The 20,524-nt window shown below is 42.6% G+C and overlaps 1 protein-coding gene across 1 annotated transcript; it reads left to right on the forward strand.

Moving 5' to 3' along the window:
- The first annotated feature begins 8,758 nt into the window (after window positions 1-8,758).
- LOC106569551 (uncharacterized) lies at window positions 8,759-17,754 on the forward strand. The gene is made up of 8 exons (XM_014141012.3): window positions 8,759-10,304; window positions 10,382-10,569; window positions 14,538-14,635; window positions 14,774-14,931; window positions 15,050-15,242; window positions 16,896-17,040; window positions 17,151-17,226; window positions 17,460-17,754. Exons 1-8 carry the CDS (start codon window positions 9,068-9,070, stop codon window positions 17,552-17,554), a joined length of 2,190 nt encoding a protein of 729 aa, XP_013996487.2. The 5' UTR covers window positions 8,759-9,067; the 3' UTR covers window positions 17,555-17,754.
- The last annotated feature ends 2,770 nt before the right edge of the window (window positions 17,755-20,524 follow it).

Genomic DNA, 20,524 nt, shown 5'->3' on the forward strand with positions numbered 1-20,524 from the left:
TCAAATTTGTCCTGTATAAAAATAATAATTATTAAAGTGGTTTGTTTGTTTGTTTTTTCTCTGTAATATTACTAGCCTCTTAGCAATTCTATGAAGTTGGCATTAGCTAGCACAGATCTTAATCTCCCAACCTCATAGCCAGCTACCAAAAAGCAATTTCAGGCTATCAATCAAGTTAGAGTAGCTAGCTTGTCTATCTTAGCTGGCATGCTTGCTGGCAAGGTTGGTAGACTTTAGAAAAGCAGGCAATAACTAAATCTACTGAATAATAATAAGACTCATATTCCTTTCATATTTTACCCATATTTTAGCAGAGATGCTGGAGAAGCATATTTAGCTTCTTTAAAAAAAGAACCACCAGTCAGGAGGATACAAATGAAAGAAATGAACTCATATATACATTTTTCAACCATTTTCCATCCTAAAAATTTGGAATAAGCAAAGGCTTTGATTTGTGGTCAAACAGATTGAAAAGGGGTCTTGGACATCATCTACCAGAAAAGGTCTTAAAATGTATTAGAAATATATCAACACACAATAATGTTGAAGTGAAGACCCCTGCCAACTATACTGAATAAAAATATAAACGCGACATGCAATGATTATTGATTTTAATGACTTACAGTTCATATGAGGAAATCATTCAATTGAAATAAATTCAATGGATTTCAAATTACTGGGAATCTGTTGGTCACAGATACCTTAAAAAAAAAATGGGCCTCACAATGGTCCTCGGGATCTCATCACGGTATTTTTGTGCATTCAAATCTCCATCAATAAAATTAAATTGTGTTCATTGTCCGTCGCTTATGACTGCCCATACTATAACCCCACGCCACCACGGGGCACTCTGTTCACAACGTTGACATCAGCAAACCGCTTGCCCACACAATATCATACACGTGGTCTGTGGTTGTGAAGCCGGTTGGACGAACTGACACATTCTTTAAAATGGTAGAGAAATTAACATTCAATTCTTTGGCAACAGCTCTGGTGAACATTCCTGCAGTTAGCATGCCAATGGCATGCTCCCTCAAAACTTGAGACATTTGTGTCATTGTGTTTTGTGACAGAACTGCACAATTTTAGAGTGGCCTTTTATTGTCCCCAGCACAAGGTGCACCTGTGTAATTATCATGCTGTTTAATCAGTTCTGCCCCTGAACAAGGCAGTTGACCCACTGTTCCTAGGCCGTCATTGAAAATAAAAATGTGTACTTAACTGACTTGCCTAGTTAAATAAAGGTAAAATAAAATACAATTCTTGATATGCCACACCTGTTAGGTGGATGGATTATCATGGCAAAGGAGAAATGCTCACGAACAGGGATGTAAACAAATGTGTGCACAACATTTTAGAGAAATTTGCTTTTTGTGCATATGAAACATTTCTGGGATCTTTTTTTTCAGCTCATGAAACATGGGACTTTACATGTTCCGTTTATATTGCTATTCAAAGTAATAGCAACACTTATTTAGTTTTTGAGAAATTATTTGCGTTCTGTAATTTAAAGAAACATTGCCTTGTGTCTTGCTATTCCGTTGTCTAATGTTGTTTATAATGGGATTAGCCAGACGACTAGAGACCCTATTACCCTCACTTATTAAACCAAATAGAATTTATTAAACTACTCGGATAATGACATTAGACTGTTTGATGTTATCGACCACTTAAATGAGCACAAGACTCCTTCTACATCAAATTTAAATGAAATGTATTTATAAAGCTCTTTTTACATCAGCAGATGTCACAAAGTGCTTTAAAACAGAAACCCAGCCTAAAACCCCAAACAGCAAGCAATGCAGATGTAGAAGCACGGTGGCTAGGAAAAACTCCCTTGAAAGGCAGAGAGGAACCAGGCTCTGAGGGGTGGCCAGTCCTCTTCTGGCTGTGCCGGGTGGAGATTATAACAGAACATGGCCAAGATGTTCAAATGTTCATAGATGACCAGCAAAGTCAAATAATAATCACAGTGGTTGTAGAGGGTGCAACAGGTCAGCACCTCAGGAGTAAATGGCAGTTGACTTTTCATAGCCAAGCATTCAGAGGTCGAGACAGCAGGTCCGGAACAAGGTAGCATGTCCGGTGAACAGGTCAGGGTTCCATAGGTTCCGGGGGGGACGACGACACTGTGGCCCTGTCCAATGATTCCCCAGACAAGGCCAACCAGGCAGGATATAACACCACCTACTTTTCCAAAGCGCAGCCCCAACACCACTAGAGGGATATCAATAGACCACCAACTTACTACCCTGAGACAAGACTGAGTATAGCCCATGAAGATCTCCTCCACCACACAAGCCCGAGGGGGCGCAATACCGGACAGGAAGATCCCACCAGTGACTCAACCCACTCAAGTCGAGTATAGCGCAAAAAAGCTTGGCATGACGTGACACACCCCTCCTAGGGACGGCACGGAAGAGCACTAGTAAGCCAGTGACTCAGCCCCCGTATAGGGTCAGAAAATCCCAGTGGAGAGAGGGGAGCTGGCCAGGCAGAGACAGCTTCACACCCCTGGCGCAGACTATACTCAATCATAGGACCTCCTGAAGAGGTGAATCTTCAGTAAAGACTTAAAGGTTGAGACCGAGTCTGCGTCTCTCACATGGATCGGCCGACCATTCCATAAAAATAGAGCTCTATAGGAGAAAGCCAGCTGTTTGCTTAGAAATTCTAGGGACAATAAGGAGGCCTGCATCTTGTGACCATAGCGTACATGTAGGTATGTACGGCAGGACCAAATCGGAAAGATAGGTTGGAGCAAGTCCATGTAATGCTTTGTAGGTTAGCAGTAAAACCTTGAAATCAGCCCTAGCTATAACAGGAAGCCAGTGTAGAGAGGCTAGCACTGCAGTAATATGATCAGATTTTTTGGTTATATACTGTTGTCCTTAGATGCTGAGAAGGTGTTCGACAGAGTTAAATGAAATTTCCTATTCCCTGTTTTACAGAAATGGGTGCTAATTTCAGAAAATGAGTCAAAGTGATTTATACTAGTCCCAGTGCTATGGTCTCTAGTAATGGTTTAAGGCACGTGTCAAACGCATTCCATGGAGGGCCGAGTGTCTGCAGGTTTTCGCTACTCCCTTGTACTTGATGGATGAATTAAGGTCACTGATTAGTAAAGAACTCCCCTCACATGGTTGTCTAGGGCTTAATTGAAAGGAAGGAAAAAAAACCTGCAGACACCAGGCCCTCCATAGACAGAGTTTGATCTCAAGATCTCAAGAATTCGGCCTGAGTACAGGGACCCGGCAAGCCTGCCCTCTGTCTCCCCTTCTCTAGTTGGTCATAGTATCGCTAGCAGAATCCATACTTTCTAACGAGATTATCAATAGTCCCACTATTTCAGAACAGGAACATAAGCTATGCAGAGGATATTTCATTGTATGTTGTAAACCCAGTGAAATCCATTCCACATATCGTTGATACCATATCCCAATTTGGTAAATTCTCTGTATACAAAGCAAATCAAATGCTTGTTTGCTAGATAGCCCGCTAACTGAGGAGTTGATCTGTCTGTCCTTTCTCTTGGAAACCAAATGGATTCAAATATCTGGGAAGAACTGTTATCCCAACACTAAAAAACATCTGGGAAGAACTGTTATCCCAACACTAAAACAACATCTGGGAAGAACTGTTAACACAACTCGAAAACAACATCTGGGAAGAACTGTTATCCCAACACTAAAACAACATCTGGGAAGAACTGTTAACCCAACTCGAAAACAATATCTGGGAAGAACTGTTAACCCAACTCTAAAAAAATATCTGTTTAAAGAAAATTACACTCCCATCGTTAGCAAAATTAAAGAACACCTGATTTGTTGGTCCACTCTCCCAGAAACTATTTCCTATGTTGCCCTGTTATTTACCTTTTATTTTTTGTTGATTCGTTGAAAAAAATAATCAACAAAAGGTTTATATGGCGTAACAAAAAAAACTGAATTAAGTACTCTTGTAACAATGTGCGCTGAGAGTCAGGAAGCAAGTTCAGAGAGTGAGTGTTATAATGAAAAAACACAACATAATACAAAATAAGACACATTGACAACGCACAGACATGATACAGAAACAATAACGCCTGGGGAAGGAAGCAAAGGGAATGACATATATAGGGAAGGTAATCAGGGAAGTGATGGAGTCCAGGTGAGTGATGACGCGCAGGTGCATGTAACGATGGTGACAGGTGTGCGCCATCATGAGCAGCCTGGTGACCTAAAGGCCGGAGAGGGAGCACACTTGACTCTGGTCAAACCTAGATCCATGGGTGGTCTGGGTCTGCCCAATTTCACTATTGGTCAGCCCAAACTCGCAATTTGTTGTCCTAGACTTTGGACAGACCGGAATCCCTATAGGTTTCGAATGAAGCACAATTCAAGTCATCCTTTACCTCTGAAGAATCCTTTGTTTGTGAATCACTTTCAACACATTTGTGATGACAGTAAGACCTTCAATACAGTATGTACAACAAATGAATGGCATTGGCAGACTGTAGAAAGCAGTTGGGTATTTCAAACAGGCATTCTTTACTTCCTCCTATCGCTTGTAACCCTGACTTGCCCAATGTGTTCTCAAAGGTCAACTTCTATAAATGGCGCTCGCTGGGTCTTATGAGATTCGTTGACTTGTTCCATAGTGGATTGAATGCAATTAAGTAATTTATCAAAATCCGGACTGAATACAACATCCCTAGTACAGATTTGCTTAGGTATCTTCAAATAAAAAATTGTATCTTTATGTTTATTGAAGAAGGAAAGCTGAGATTTCAGTTGTAAGAAGTTGAATAATTAATTAATCACATCTATATTTATCAAAGGAATAATTGCTAACATCTATCCTGAACAAGAATATAAACGCAACGTGTAAAGCACAAAAAGCATACTTACATCCCATGATCATTACACAGGTGCACCTTGTGCTGGGCCTGGCTCCCAAGTAGGTGGGCATGGCTCCCAACTGTGCTCCCAGGCCCACCCATGGCTGCGCCCCTGTCCAGTCATGTGAAATCCATATATTAGGGCCTAATTTATTTTAATTGACTGATTTCCTTATATGAACTGTAACTCAGTAAAATCATTGAAATTGTTGCATGTTGCGTTTATATCTTTGTCCAGTATAATAATTGCACGATCCGCCTTTATCCCTTTCAAAGGATGTGGGAAAACGATTTAGGTATAGAATTTGATAAGGAGGTATGGCTGAAGATCTGGTACTACCTACTTACAAGTCCAAATATTAAGAAGACGAACTACAAATTCATATCTTACCCCTGTTAAATTAAACTGTATGTTCCCGGACACTTCACCAAACTTTTTTGCACCTATTCTGGCTCTGCAATAAGCTAATGAAATGCATAATTATGGATATGAATATCATTCTCTTCATGGTGATGTATCCTGAATAGGTCCACAAAGGTATAAATATGCACTATCCTTCTTTTGCATATTTGGGTATTATTCTAAACACTGGCTATTATTCTAATGAGCTCTGCCCCCCAAACAAGACCAAATTTGATTGGTCCGGACCAGATCAAATCTGAACCAATCATAGACACCGATGTTTCACAAGTTTGGACAGCACAGTAATGAACAGTACAGTACAAACTTGTGAAACAGATATTTTGAAAAAAAGGGTCGCATAAAAAACAGAGGGAGATTTTACCCAAATTGGTCTACATGGACAAGTTCTGGCCTGGTTTAGGTCTTATCTGTCGGAAAGATATCAGTTTGTCTCTGTGAATGGTTTGTCCTCTGACAAATCAACTGTAAATGTTGGTGTTCCTCAAGGTTCCGTTTTAGGACCACTATTGTTTTCACTATATATTTTACCTCTTGGGGATGTCATTCGAAAACATAATGTTTAATTTCACTGCTATGCGGATGACACACAACTGTACATTTCAATGAAACATGGTGAAGCCCCAAAATTGCCCTCGCTAGAAGCCTGTGTCTCAGACATAAAGAAGTGGATGGCTGCAAACGTTCTACTCTTAAACTCGGACAAAACAGAGATGCTTGTTCTAGGTCCCAAGAAACAAAGAGATCTTCTGTTGAATCTGACAATTAATCTGGATGGTTGTACAGTCGTCTCAATTAAAACTGTGAAGGACCTCGGCGTTACTCTGGACCCTGATCTCTCTTTAGAAGAACATATCAAGACTGTTTCAAGGACAGCTTTTTTCCATCTACGTAACATTGCAAAAATCAGAAACGTTCTGTCCAAAAATGACACAGAAAAATTAATCCATGCCTTTGTTACTTCTAGGTTGGACTACTGCAATGCTCTACTTTTCGGCTACCCGGATAAAGCACTAAATAAACTTCAGTTAGTGCTAAATACGGCTGCTAGAATCCTGACTAGAACCAAAAAATTTGATCATATTACTCCAGTGCTAGCCTCCCTACACTGGCTTCCTGTTAAGGCAAGGGCTGATTTCAAGGTTTTACTGCTAACCTACAAAGCATTACATGGGCTTGCTCCTACCTATCTTTCCGATTTGGTCCTGCCGTACATACCTACACGTACGCTACGGTCACAAGACGCGGGCCTCCTAATTGTTCCTAGAATTTCTAAGCAAACAGCTAGAGGCAGGGCTTTCTCCTATGGAGCTCCATTTTTATGGAATAGTCTGCCTACCCATGTGAGAGACGCAGACTCAGTCTCAATCTTTAAGTCTTTACTGAAGACACATCTCTTCAGTAGGTCCTATGATTAAGTGTAGTCTGGCCCAGGGGTGTGAAGGTGAACGGAAAGGCTGGAGCCACAAACCGCCCTTGCGGTCTCTGCCTGGCCGGTTTCCCCTCTCTCCACTGGGATTCTCTGCCTCTACCCATATTACAGGGGCTGAGTCACTGGCTTACTGGTGTTCTTCCATGCCGTCCCTGGGAGGGGTGCGTCACTTGAGTGGGTTGAGTCACTGACGTGGTCTTCCTGTCTGGGTTGGCGCCCCCCCCTTGGGCTGTGCCGTGGCGGAGATCTTTGTGGGCTATACTCGGCCTTGTCCCGGGATGGTATGTTGGTGGTTGGAGATATCCCTCCAGTGGTGTGGAGGCTGTGCTTTGGCAAAGTGGGTGGGGTTATATCCTACCTGTTTGGCCCTGTCCGGGGGTTTCATCGGGTGGGGCCACAGTGTCTCCTGACCCCTCCTGTCTCAGCCTCCAGTATTTATGCTGCAGTAGTTTATGTGTCGGGGGGCTAGTGTCAGTCTGTCACATCTGGAGTATTTCTCTTGTCTTTTCCGGTGTCCTGTGTGAATTTAAATATGGTCTCTCTAATTCTCTCTTTCTCTTTCTTTCTTTCTCTCTCTCGGAGGACCTGAGCCCTAGGACCATGCCTCAGGACCACCTGGCTTGATGACTCCTTGCTGTCCCCAGTTCACCTGGCCGTGCTGCTGCTCCAGTTCCAACTGTTCTGCCTGCGGCTATGGAACCCTGACCTGTTCACCGGACGTGCTACCTGTCCCAGACCTGCTGTCCCAGACCTGCTGGAACCCTGACCTATTCACCGGACGTGCTACCTGTCCCAGACCTGCTGTTTTCAACTCTCTAGAGACAGCAGGAGCGGTAGAGATACTTTCAAAGATCAGCTATGAAAAAGCCAACTGACACTTACTCTTGTGTTACTGACTTGTTGCACCCTCGACAACTACTATGATTATTATTATTTGACCATGCTGGTCATTTATGAACATTTGAACATCTAGGCCATGTGCTGTTATAATCTCCACCCGGCACAGCCAGAAGAGGACTGGCCACCCCTCATAGCCTGGTTCCTCTCTAGGTTTCTTCCTAGGTTTTGGCCTTTCTAGGGAGTTTTTCCTAGCCACCGTGCTTCTACACCTGCATTGCTTGCTGTTTGGGGTTTTAGGCTGGGTTTCTGTACAGCACTTTGAGATATCAGCTGATGTAAGAAGGGCTATATAAATACATTTGATTTGATACCGTAATTCTGTTACCAAACTTTGCATCTGCACAGTTCTTCCAGTAAATGTGTTTCTGTGAAATGATCTGTGTAAGTTATTCAAAGTAGTCCTTGTGCGTAGAGTTGTATGGTTTGTTAAACTTTGAAATGAATGGTTTTTGTTTGGCATCCATTTTAAAGAGAAAAATCTTAGTCAAAGCATACATCCGTTACCTTGGAAATGCCTAACTGCATGTTCTAGGTTTAAGGGACCACAATGGAAATATGTCACTTACTTTATTGTGTTATCCCTGTCAAGTTTGTAAAATATGTGCAATGTATGTATATGCATTTTTTTTACTTTCAAATAAAATCAATCAATCAATGAACCATAGCCCTAGCACTTGTGTAAATATGTAAGTATTGGATAGCTTTAAAGCAATATGGTGAAAGCTTAACAGGGCTGCAATCATATTGTTTATACCTATCCAATCATTCAGATGTACCTGAAGGGCATAAGAAGTGTAATGGAGAAATGTAAGACCATTAATGTTCATATTTAGATTGCACGTGACTGACAATGTATAACATATTCAGAGCCTCTGTAACCCACATGATTCACATACAGTACTTCTCCAGACAGACACTCAAGGTGTCGACTGAATATTTGGAATGGTTTTACATGTCTCTTGTTCACTGATAATAGTAATTGACGTCAGCTAATCGCTGAAGGTCCTAGTACAAGGACCGAGGACACAGAGGAACACGTACACACATAGTGATGTATTACATCATATAGCTCAGGGTATATAAGCTGTGTTCTTCCTAATGGAGGTTGAACAATTTTTCTGCTTTGAAGCTGATTTTTGTTCCCTTGTTGCGATCTATTTTTGCAATTGGAATTGTATTCTTATATCCACTGGGACTACTAGTGGATATTTCAGAATAAGGCCAGTGACTCTAGTCTAACCAATTAGGTGCTGACTATTTAATTCCACAGAGTTAGAAAGGGATTGATTTTGATTACAGGGTCAGTTTCTAGCATTCTATTATACTCAATCAGGTATATATATCTGTATTAGGCGGAACAGGCTGTATAGGACAGTATTGCAGATACTGAAGAAAGACACTTAGCTTATATCTTATTATATCTTATTCAGCAGGTATGGCAGTGAGGTGGTGTTCCTATAGGTTTGTTATGTTGGTACTGTTTGCATGTTATGTTGATGCACAGCCCAACTGGAGGTTTCCTCCAACCAACAACCCGCAACCCCAAGTTAAGTCTAGGCAGCCACAGTGGCCAGAGCCCCAGTGGCCACAGCAGCGAACTCCACAGAAACCACAACAGCGGACTCCCCAGGGGCCAGAGTCCCAGGGGCCACAGTTGCAGAATACCCAGTGGTCAAAGCTGCAGAATCCCCAGTGGCCACAGCTGCAGACTCCCCAGGGACCACAGCTGCAGATTCCCCAGAGACCAGAGCCCCAGGGGCCACAGCTGCAGACTCCCCAGAGACCAGAACCCCAGGGGCCACAGCCCCATGGACCACAGCTGCAGACTCCCCAGTGGCCACAGCTGCATACTCCTCAGTGGCCACAGCTGCAGACTCCCCAGAGACCAGAACCCCAGGGGCCACAGCCCCATGGACCACAGCTGCAGACTCCCCAGAGACCAGAGCCCCAGGGGCCACAGCTGCAGACACCCCAGAGACCAGAGACCCAGGGGCCACAGCTGCAGACTCCCCAGAGAACAGAGACCCAGGGGCCACAGCTGCAGACTCCCCAGGGGCCACAGCTGCTGACTCCCCAGAGACCAGAGCCCCAGGGGCCACAGCAGCAAACTCCCCAGGGACCCGAGCCCCAGTGGCCACAGCCCCAGGGACCACAGCTGCAGAATCCCCAGTGGCCACAGCTACATACTCCACAGGCGCCACAGCTGCAGACTCCCCAAGCGCCACAGCTGCAGACTCCCCAGGGGCCACAGCTGCAGACTCCCCAGGGGCCACAGCTGCAGACTCCCCAGGAGCCACAGCTGCAGACTCCCCAGAGCCCGGCGCCGCAGCTGCAGACTCCCCAGGGTCCACAGCTGCAGACTCTCCAGTGGCCAGAGCCCCAGGGTCCACAGCTGCAGACTCCCCAGGGGCCAGAGCCCCAAGGTCCACAGCTGCAGACTCCCCAGGGGCCAGAGCCCCAGGGGCCGCAGCTGCAGACTCCCCAGAGACCAGAGCCCCAAGGTCCACATAAGAAAACTCCCCAGTGGCCAGCAGTAACTAAAACTCAAAATCAGAGATGTCAAGTAGAGTCTAAGGATACAGTGCAATGTGGAACCCCTAAAATTACTCTGGCTCAATGTGAGGCTATCGACTGTTGCTTCAATGGACAGCAGTGCTACTATGGGAAGGCAGGTGAGTGTCTGATAGATCTTCTTCCTTGTAATGATCTGTATTTGAACAAAACATTTATTTTTTCTCTCTTTCCCCAGTGACTGTGCAGTGTACCATGGATGCTCAGTTTGTGGTGGTGGTGGCCAGGAATGCCACTTGGCCCAAAATAGACATTGATACCATCATTCTGCTGGGGGGAAACAACGGCCCTTGCAGTCCTGTTGGCATCACTTCAGCCTTTGCCATATACCAGTTCCCTGTCACAGCCTGTGGTACTACTCTGAAGGTGAGTAGAGAGACAGAATATTCATTGTGTACACTGGCTCAGTATTAAAGGCCCAGTGTAGTCAAAAACAGGATTCCTGTTTTTTATATACATTTCCACACTATGAGGTTGGAATAATATTGTGAAAATTATGATAATGCCCTTTTAGTGTAAGAGCTGTTTGAAAAGACTGCCTGAAATTTCAGTCTGTTTTGGTGGGATGGAGTTTTGGTAGTAAATTAGTTAACAGACCATTAGGAAAGAAAGTTCCAAACCTTTCTGCCAATCACAGCTAGTTTTCAGTTTTCCCCTCCCCACTTAGACCACTCCCAGACAGTCCTAGCAAAATTCTTGCTTGAGAAATTGCTCTTTGCTAAGAAGCTATTTTAGTTTCTTTCTGACCATTTTAATTTAAACCCATCATCATTGTTACCCAGAAATGATTTGTTAGAGATAAAAATGGCTGTATTGTTGGACATTTAAAGGACAATTCCGCCACTTTTCAACTTCATAATCTCCAGCACCAAACCAGTGTCTATATATGTGAAAACAGCGCGTTTCTATGATCTGTGGTTAAAAAGCGAAGAAGAGCGAGCCTTAAAAAAGTGCTTCTCTGTGACATCACAGAGTAGAATTAAAAGTAAAAACGGTGATATTCAAAACCTGCAACAAGTTTCTAGCCCAAGCAGGGCTCTAATCTCCCAAATAATAATTGTTGTAATAAGGCTTCGCTGTACCTTTGTTTCCAAGTGCAAATTCGATAGAGTCATGGTTGCATCATTACTACAGCGAAAATGGCTTGCATCTAGCCCAACCAGGGCAAAAGATCTGACCCATATTACAGGAGCAACATTTTTATCTTCCTATAGCGGATCGCCGGGACTGCATTTTATATTCATAAACCATGTAATTTGGTATTTTAATTAGGATTCCCATCAGCTGTTGCAAAAGCAGCAGCTGTTGCAAAAGCAGCAGCTATTCTTCCTGGGGTCCACACAAAACATGAAACATAATACAGAATAACATAATACAGAACATCATTAGACAAGAACAGCTCAAGGACAGAACTACATAAAAAAAATTAAAGGCACACGTAGCCTACATATCAATGCATACACACAAACTATCTAGGTCAAATAGGGGAGAAGCGTTGTGCCACGAGGTGTTGCTTTGTCTGTTTTTTTTTAAACCAGGTTTGCGGTTTATTTGAGCAATATGAGATGGAAGGAAGTTCCACGCAATAAGAGATCTATATAATACTGTATATAAATGTGCCCTGGGCTGTTCTAAAATTACTCACGCGTTGTTAACAATTTGTTTACACATTGTTCCATCATTGGCAAGCTAGCTAACAACCTAGTAACTTTACCAGTATATCCAAACATTTGGGGACACAGAAGGAAGGAAAAGGGATACAGTGGGGGACAAAAGTATTTGATCCCTTGCTGATTTTGTACGTTTGCCCACTGACAAAGAAAGCATCAGTCTATAATTTTAATGGTAGGTTTATTTGAACAGAGACAGAATAACAACAAAAAAATCCAGAAAAACGCATGTCAGAAATGTTATAAATTGATTTGCATTTTAATGAGGGAACTAAGTATTTGACCCCCTCTCAATCAGAAATATTTCTGGCTCCCAGGTGTCTTTTATACAGGTAATGAGCTGAGATTAGGAGCACACTCTTAAAGGGAGTGCTCCTAACCGCAGCTTGTTACCTGTAAAAAAAGACACCTGTCCACAGAAGCAATCAATCAATCAGATTCCAAACTCTCCACCATGGCCAAGACCAAAGAGCTCTCCAAGGATGTCAGGGACAAGATTGTAGACCTACACAAGGCTGGAATGGGCTACAAGACCATCGCCAAGCAGCTTGGTGAGAAGGTGACAACAGTTGGTGCGATTATTCGCAAATGGAAGAAACACAAAAGAACTGTCAATATCCCTCGGCCTGTGGCTCCATGCAAGATCTCACCTCGTGGAGTTGCAATGATCATGAGAACGGTGAGGAATCAGCCCAGAACTACACGGGAGGATCTTGTCAATGATCTCAAGGCAGCTGGGACCATAGTCACCAAGAAAACAATTGGTAACACACTACGCCGTGAAGGACTGAAATCCTGCAGCTCCCGCAAGGTCCCCCTGCTCAAGAAAGCTCATATACATGCCCGTCTGAAGTTTGAATGATTCAGAGGACAACTGGGTGAAAGTGCTGTGGTCAGATGAGACCAAAATGGAGATTTGACGGTACATGGCCCCGTCCATCATCCCTTTGATGCGGTGAAGTTGTCCTGTCCCTTTAGCAGAAAAACACCCCCAAAGCATAATGTTTCCACCGCCATGTTTGACGGTGGAGATGGTGTTCTTGGGGTCATAGGCAGCATTCCTCCTCCTCCAAACACGGCGAGTTGAGTTGATGTCAAAGAGCTCCATTTTTGTCTCATCTGACCATAACACTTTCACCCATCTTTCACCCATCTGACCACAACACTTTCTGAAGTTTGAATCATTCAAACTTCAGACGGGCATGTGTATGAGCTTTCTTGAGCAGGGGGACCTTGCGGGCGCTGCAGGATTTCAGTCCTTCACGGCGTAGTGTGTTACCAATTGTTTTCTTGGTGACTGTGGTCCCAGCTGCCTTGAGATCATTGACAAGATCCTCCCGTGTAGTTCTGGGCTGATTCCTCACCGTTCTCATGATCATTGCAACTCCACGAGGTGAGATCTTGCATGGAGCCCCAGGCCGAGGGATATTGACAGTTCTTTTGTGTTTCTTCCATTTGCGAATAATCGCACCAAATGTTGTCACCTTCTCACCAAGCTGCTTGGCGATGGTCTTGTAGCCCATTCCAGCCTTGTGTAGGTCTACAATCTTGTCCCTGACATCCTTGGAGAGCTCTTTGGTCTTGGCCATGGTGGAGAGTTTGGAATCTGATTGATTGATTGCTTCTGTGGACAGGTGTTTTTTTTTTACAGGTAACAAGCTGCGGTTAGGAGCACTCCCTTTAAGAGTGTGCTCCTAATCTCAGCTCGTTACCTGTATAAAAGACACCTGGGAGCCAGAAATATTTCTGATTGAGAGGGGGTCAAATACTTAGTTCCCTCATTAAAATTCCATTCAATTTATAACATTTCTGACATGCGTTTTTCTGGATTTTTTTGTTGTTATTCTGTCTCTCACTATTCAAATAAACCTGATCCTTTCTTTGTCAGTGGGCAAACGTACACAATCAGCAGGGGATCAAATACTTTTTCCCCCACTGTATATATACTTTTTTATTATTATAATACAAAAACACTGTCATGGGAAGCACAAATAAAACTTCTCAAATCACCCAGAAAAACAGTTACATTCATCCACAAATAAGACCTCAATCAATACTTTAAAGTTTTTAAATCAGCAAGGGATTCCTGCATAGCTATAAAATGTGTAGTTTTGACACAGCCAGATCAACAGTAGAGGCAGAAGCATACATAAGAGTATAATCTGCATATAGATTAAGTTTACCATTAACAGATTGACCAATAGTGTTTATATAAAATTACTTTGTAATTTCAATGACAGGTATTCGTATATCAATATTTTACTTTTTTATAATAAACTAATATCTTTACAGTGTTACATATTTGTTTCTAAGTCACAACATGTGCTTCAAAAGTAGCTGGAATTTATATAAACCCAATTAAAAAATCGTATTTTTTGGTGCTCCTAAATTTCATGTGGTGCTCCTACATTTTTAATGTTGGGAGCACCAGTGCTATCAATGACATTTTTTAATTTAGAGCCCTGAGTCCAAGGTATTTTCTTGCTCCTCACATCACCACGAATGTCATAGTGTTTGAAAATCACTGTTTTTCAGTTTTTGATGATACCAAACTTAGAAATGTGCCATTTTCACAAATGTTGACACTGGTATTATGCTGGAGATCCTGAAAATGAGGTTTAAAAGTGGTGGAGTTGCACTTTAACGGTGGACTCTCCCCTGCAGGAGGAAAATGGTTATATGGTTTATGAGAACAGGATGGCGTCCTTCTATGAAGTGGGGGTCGTACCCCAAGGCGCCATCACCAGAGACAGCCAATTTGAGTGAGTCTTCTCTCTGTAAGATTGAATTTACTTTATTGATTCCCAAGAGCTAGTTTCCTGCATCCAGATTTAGCCCATAAAGTGTTGATATGCTTGAAGATCCTACTGTATCAGTCACTGCCATGTCTCCTTCTCTAGGCTGCTGTTCCAGTGTAAGTACTCTGATACTGCGGTGAAGGCTCTGGTTATTGAGGTGAACACTGTTCCTGCACCCGCTCCGGTTGCTGTTATGGGACCGCTCAGAGTGGAACTCAGACTGGCCAAAGGAACATGTGACACCAAGACATGTAAAGACGGTAAGGTTTATTTCATTTCAGACTTGTTCTGTGTCAAGTTGTAGAACTTCAAACATATTGTTTTTTATAATTGATTTTTACATGTGTTTTTTTTTCTTCAATCCTGTCTGACCTCCAGAGTCCAGTGCCTTCACATCGTTTTACACTGAGGAAGACTACCCTCTCACTAAAGTCCTGAGGCAACCTGTATACGTTGAGGTGCGCATCCTGGAGAAGAAGGATCCCAACCTGGTCCTATTGCTGGAGCACTGCTGGACCACCTCTGACCCCAGCCCTGTCAGCATGCCCAAGTGGGACCTCCTCATTGAAAAGTGAGTAACTACAATACTAATCCACCTGATTATGCATGTCTTGCTCTTTTTTAAATATGTATTTTGAACAATCTGTTTGACATTTCTTCATTGTGTGACTTCAGAATGCATCATCTACCACTATGTACACTAAATACAAATGAGAACGCAACATGTAAAGTGTTGGTCCCATGTTTCATGAGCTGAAATAAAAGATCCCAGAAATCTTCCATATGCAGAATTTTTGTTTACATCCCTGTTAGTGAGCATTTCTCCTTTGCCAAGATAGTCCATGCACCTGACAGGTGTGGCATAACAAGAAGCTGATTAAAAAACATGATCATTACACAGGTGCACCTTGTGCTGGGGACAATAAAAGGACACAAAAATGTGCAGTTTTGTCACAAAATACAATGCCACAGATGTCTTAGGTTTTGAGGGAGTGTACAATTGGCATGCTGTCTGCAGGAATGTCCACCAGAGCTGTTACCAGAGAATTTAATGTTCATTTCTCTCCCATAAGCCACCACCAATGTTGTTTTAGAGAATTTGTCAGTTCGCCCAACCGGCCTCACAATCGAAGATCATGTGTAACCACGCCAGCCCAGGAATTCCACATCCAGCTTCTTCACCTGCGGGATCGTCTGAGACCAGCCACCCGGAGAGCTGATGAAACTGTGGGTTTGCACAACCGAAGGATTTCTGCACAAACGGTCAGAAACCATCTCAGGGAAGCTCATCTGCATGCTCATCGTCCTCACCAGGGTTTTGACCTGACTGCAGTTCGACGTTGTAACCAACTGCAGTGGGCAAGTACTCACCTTCGATGGCCACTGGCACGCTGGAGAAGTGTGCTTTTCATGGATGAATCCCGGTTTCAACTGTACCGTGCAGATGGCATGGCGTCGAGTGGGCGAGCAGTTTGCTGAATTCAACGTTGTGAACAGAGTGCCCCATGGTGGTGGTGGGGTTATGGTATGGGCAGGCATAAGCTACGGACAACAAACACAATTGCATTTTATCGATGGCAATTTGAATGCACAGATATACAGTACCGTGATGAGAATCTGAGGCCCATTGTTGTGCCATTCATCCATCGTCATCACTTCATGCTTCAGCATGATAATGCACAGCCCCAGATTGCAAGTATCTGTACACAATTCCTGGAAGCTGAAAATGTCCCGGTTCTTCCATGGCCTGCATACTCACCAGACATATCACCCATTGAGCATGTTTGGGATGCTCTGGATCGACATATGACAGGGTGTTCCAGTTCCCGACAGTATACTTTATATAGCAAGTTGGCCCAGCCAGTGAAAAGGAGTGGGACAACATTCCACAATCAACAGCCTGATCAACTCTATGTGAAGAAGATGTGTTGCGCTGCATGAGGCAAATGGTGGTAACACCAGAAACTGACTGGTTTTCTAATCCACACCCTACCTTTTTTTAAGGTATCTGTGACAAACATATGCATATCTGTATTCCCAGTTATGTGAAATCCATAGATTAAGTCCAAATAAATTTAGTTCAATTGACTGACCTCCTTTAATGAACTGTAACTCAGTTAAATCTTTGAAATTGTTGCATAATGCATTTATATTTTCATTCAGTGTATTTGGAATTGAGGCTTGGCAAACATTAAGTTTCTATTACTCCTCTCTCTTTCTCCAGATGTTCCTACCAGAATGATAAGTACCAGACCACCATGGTCCCTGTGGATCTCTCCTCTGGCCTTCTGTATCCCAGCCACTACAAACGCTTCATCCTCAAGATGTTCACCTTTGTGGATCACACTCTGGCTCCCCGCAAAGATACAGTAATTGGCTACCTTTATTCATACTTTATTCATACCTATTTGATATAAAACACACAACTTGATGTGCTATTGGCTTTTCACTAACTTATTTTATGCTGTACTCTTGCCAGATTTTCATCCACTGTAGTGCATCTTTGTGCTACCCTACTCCATGGGACTCCTGTGAACCAAAATGCAACAAACAAAGTGGGTACTATTCTCCCTTTACAAAGGCCTTGTTTGGAAACTATAGCCCATATTTAAAGTGTCTCGGAGTACGAGTGCTGATCTAGGATCAGATTCTTCCTGTCCATAATCTTAATCATTATCATGATTTAAAAGACAGCTGATCCTAAATCAACAATCCTATGCTCAGGCGCTTTGTGGTTGGGGAATGTGACCCAGGTTCTGTTCTTAACCGTTTCCATTGTGTTTTACAGGAAGAGATGTTGCTACCGTTGTTTGGAGGAAGACTAGGCAAACTGCTGTGGTCTCCAGTGGAGAAGTGGTCCTGGTTGACAAAAAGCCAGCCTAGCCTTCAAACTACTGATACTAGCTACAGTTGGTAGTAGGATATGAAATGATGTACTCCGTCCTTTCATACCCATTACAGTGTAGGTATTAAAGCACTGGCAGTACTTTTTCTACGAACCTTTTACCTGGCGATAGTTTCTAATTTCTTGATACGGAAGAAACGTGTCTCTTATAAACGTCCATGTCCAGTTGCAGGTGGTACTCCAAAAAACAGAGAATATTCAGAAAGATATTAAATCCACTTTTTGCACCGAGTGAGGAGTTCCCTCGCCTTGCATTTCCCAACATATTTGCAGGGACTGCTCTTTTCATGCTACACCGTGCTGAAACGAGTAGAAATAGACAACAGCGCGTCACACAGTGCGACCAAAACAAAGTTCTACACACATGCAAGAGGCATTTCTCATTAGATACAAACAGTGGATTTAATATTTTTCTGAATATTCTCGGTTTTTTGGAGTTCCATCTGCAACTGGACAAGGAAGTGTATAAGACTCTGGAACCTTCTGAATCGAGAATGAAGAATGTATCGTAAAGTTTAGTCTAAAGGTTAGTCTAAATCCTGATTATGGCTGAACAACAGTTTAGGCATGACATCAGACAAGCTTTAGCTCTGCCGCTAAATTTTGTGTTTACATGGCTCTAATAAAACATGGGTTCCTGATTTCGCTACGTATTTGTTTCTAATAAACAGTTGTACCCCCAAAAAAATGATTGACTTATTTGTGCATATAAAAAACCTACTCTCTTGCCACAGTAATGTGGATTTTGTATATCTTGTCAGGTTTGTTATGTGAAGGCATTGTCTAATTCCTGGAATCCTTGAAAGCAGTGGTCAAGGTTGTGTAGAACTATCATTCTATGCTAGGCCACTCCAACCCTGTTCCTGGAGTGCTACCCTCCTGTAGGTTTTCGCTTCATCCCCAATGAACCACACCTGCTTATAATAATTTGCTGCTTGATAAACTGAACCAGGTTAGTTAAAACTGGGGTTGTAGTGAAAACCTACAGGGTATCTCTCCAGGAGAGCCCTGTTTAAAGCCAAAACACAGAACAGTCAAAGTAGTTTTACTATACTGAACAAAAATATAAAATGCAACAATTTAAGATTTTACTGAGTTACAGTTCATATAAGGAAATCAGTCAATTGAAATAAATGAATTAGGCCCTAATCTATGGATTTCTCATGACTGGGCAGGGACACAACCATGTGGGTGCCTGGGAGGGCATAGGCCCACCCACTGAGGAGCCAGGCCCAGCCAATCAGAAAGAGTTTCCCACAAAAGGGCTTTATTATAGACAAAAAATACTTCTCAGCACCGCCTCAGTCAATCCCGCAGGTGAAAAAGATGTATGTGGAGGTCCTGGGCTGGTCTGCCATTGTGAGGCCGTTTGGATGTACTGCCAAATTCTCTAAAACAATGTTAGAGGCAGTTTATGGTAGAGAAATGAACATGCAATTCTCTGGCAACAGCTCTGGTGGACATTCCTGCAGTCAGATACCAATTGTGCGCTCCCTCATCTGTAGCATTGTGTTGTGTGACAAAATTGCACATTTTAGAGTGGCCTTTTATTGGTCCCAGCACAAGGTGCACCTGGTAATGATAATGCTGTTTAATCAGCATCTTGATATGCTACACCTGTAAGGTGGATGGATTATCTTGGCAAAGGAGATATGCTCACTAACAGTGATGTAAACAAATGTGTGCCCCAAATTTTTTGGAAATGTTGCATTTTGTGCATATGGAACATTTCTGGCATCTTATTTCATCTCATGAAACCAACACTTTGCCTTTTCTATTTTGGTTCAGTGTATATATGGGCAATTCCATGGTAAGAGATGAGACTGGTTTTTCACCTTAAAATGTAGGCTGTCAAATAAGCCAATGATTGCAAAGATAAACCATACAATTATCCACAAAAGTTTGGTAACAGTATGAAGGTTTTTGCTGTTTGTGCCATCATTCTGTTAAACGTAGCATCGGTATGTTAGTCAAATTGAGTAGAAATTGTTAAGTAGTTATTGTGCATAGTTATATGGTTTATTTAACTATGTAATCTTTTTTTAGTCTCAGTAGCTAGGTTTCCATTCAATTGGCGATAGATTTTCATGCGAATACTCTAGAATCCGTATAAAGAAAACATGCGCATTTTCCCACCAGTGGCGTTACCACTAAATTGACTTTTTGCAGATAAAAACCAGTGTGTAATTTATTAGTATGTTTCCATCGCATTTTTAATTCTACTAGTGGTTTTGTCACAAACTCTTGCTTTAAATTGCACCTATGCCTACTCTGGTTTTGCCTGGCACCTGCGCTCTAGCCAACAGCTCGCAGATACAGTGTGTGAAGACTAGTCTACATGAGATTATTATGGATAAGAGCGTGAATGTTTACTTGTCAAACGGAAGCCAAGCATCGATCATCATGTCACCAGAATAATAGCCTCGATATTTATTTGAAATGAGCATCAACCACATCACCTTGCACATTCACCACCATGTGAAGTTCATAAATTATTTTATCTGTAGCCTAGTAAATAAACTGCATGCTTTCCCGAGTCGTATAATAATGCACCAATTTGTAAGTCGCTCTGGATAAGAGCGTCTGTTAAATTACGTAAATGTAATGGGAGCAGGGGCGAAAATCTGATATCAACTTTGGAGGGGACAATTGCATGAAATTTTCTCAAGAGCAATTCCTGAGGGGGACACCAAAAGTAGTGCTGTAACACATAGCCTACATTGTAATATGGTAAATGTATATTGAGGAACCAAAGAAATAAAGTGTTTGCCGTACTCCTAACTACCGGTACCCAAAACTACACAACTAATCACAACAGCAATACCATTGCCTTTAACAAATCTTAGTTCCGTCACCAGTTTAAGTTGAGAGTGGGGGTATCCATGGCATTTTCCAATTATGTTCCTATTTTACAAGTCAAAAAAATTGAGAACCTTTCATAATGTTGC

This window comes from Salmo salar, chromosome 14 (assembly GCF_965601325.2).
Source record: "Salmo salar chromosome 14, fSalSal1, whole genome shotgun sequence".
NCBI classification, from domain to species: Eukaryota; Metazoa; Chordata; class Actinopteri; order Salmoniformes; family Salmonidae; genus Salmo; species Salmo salar.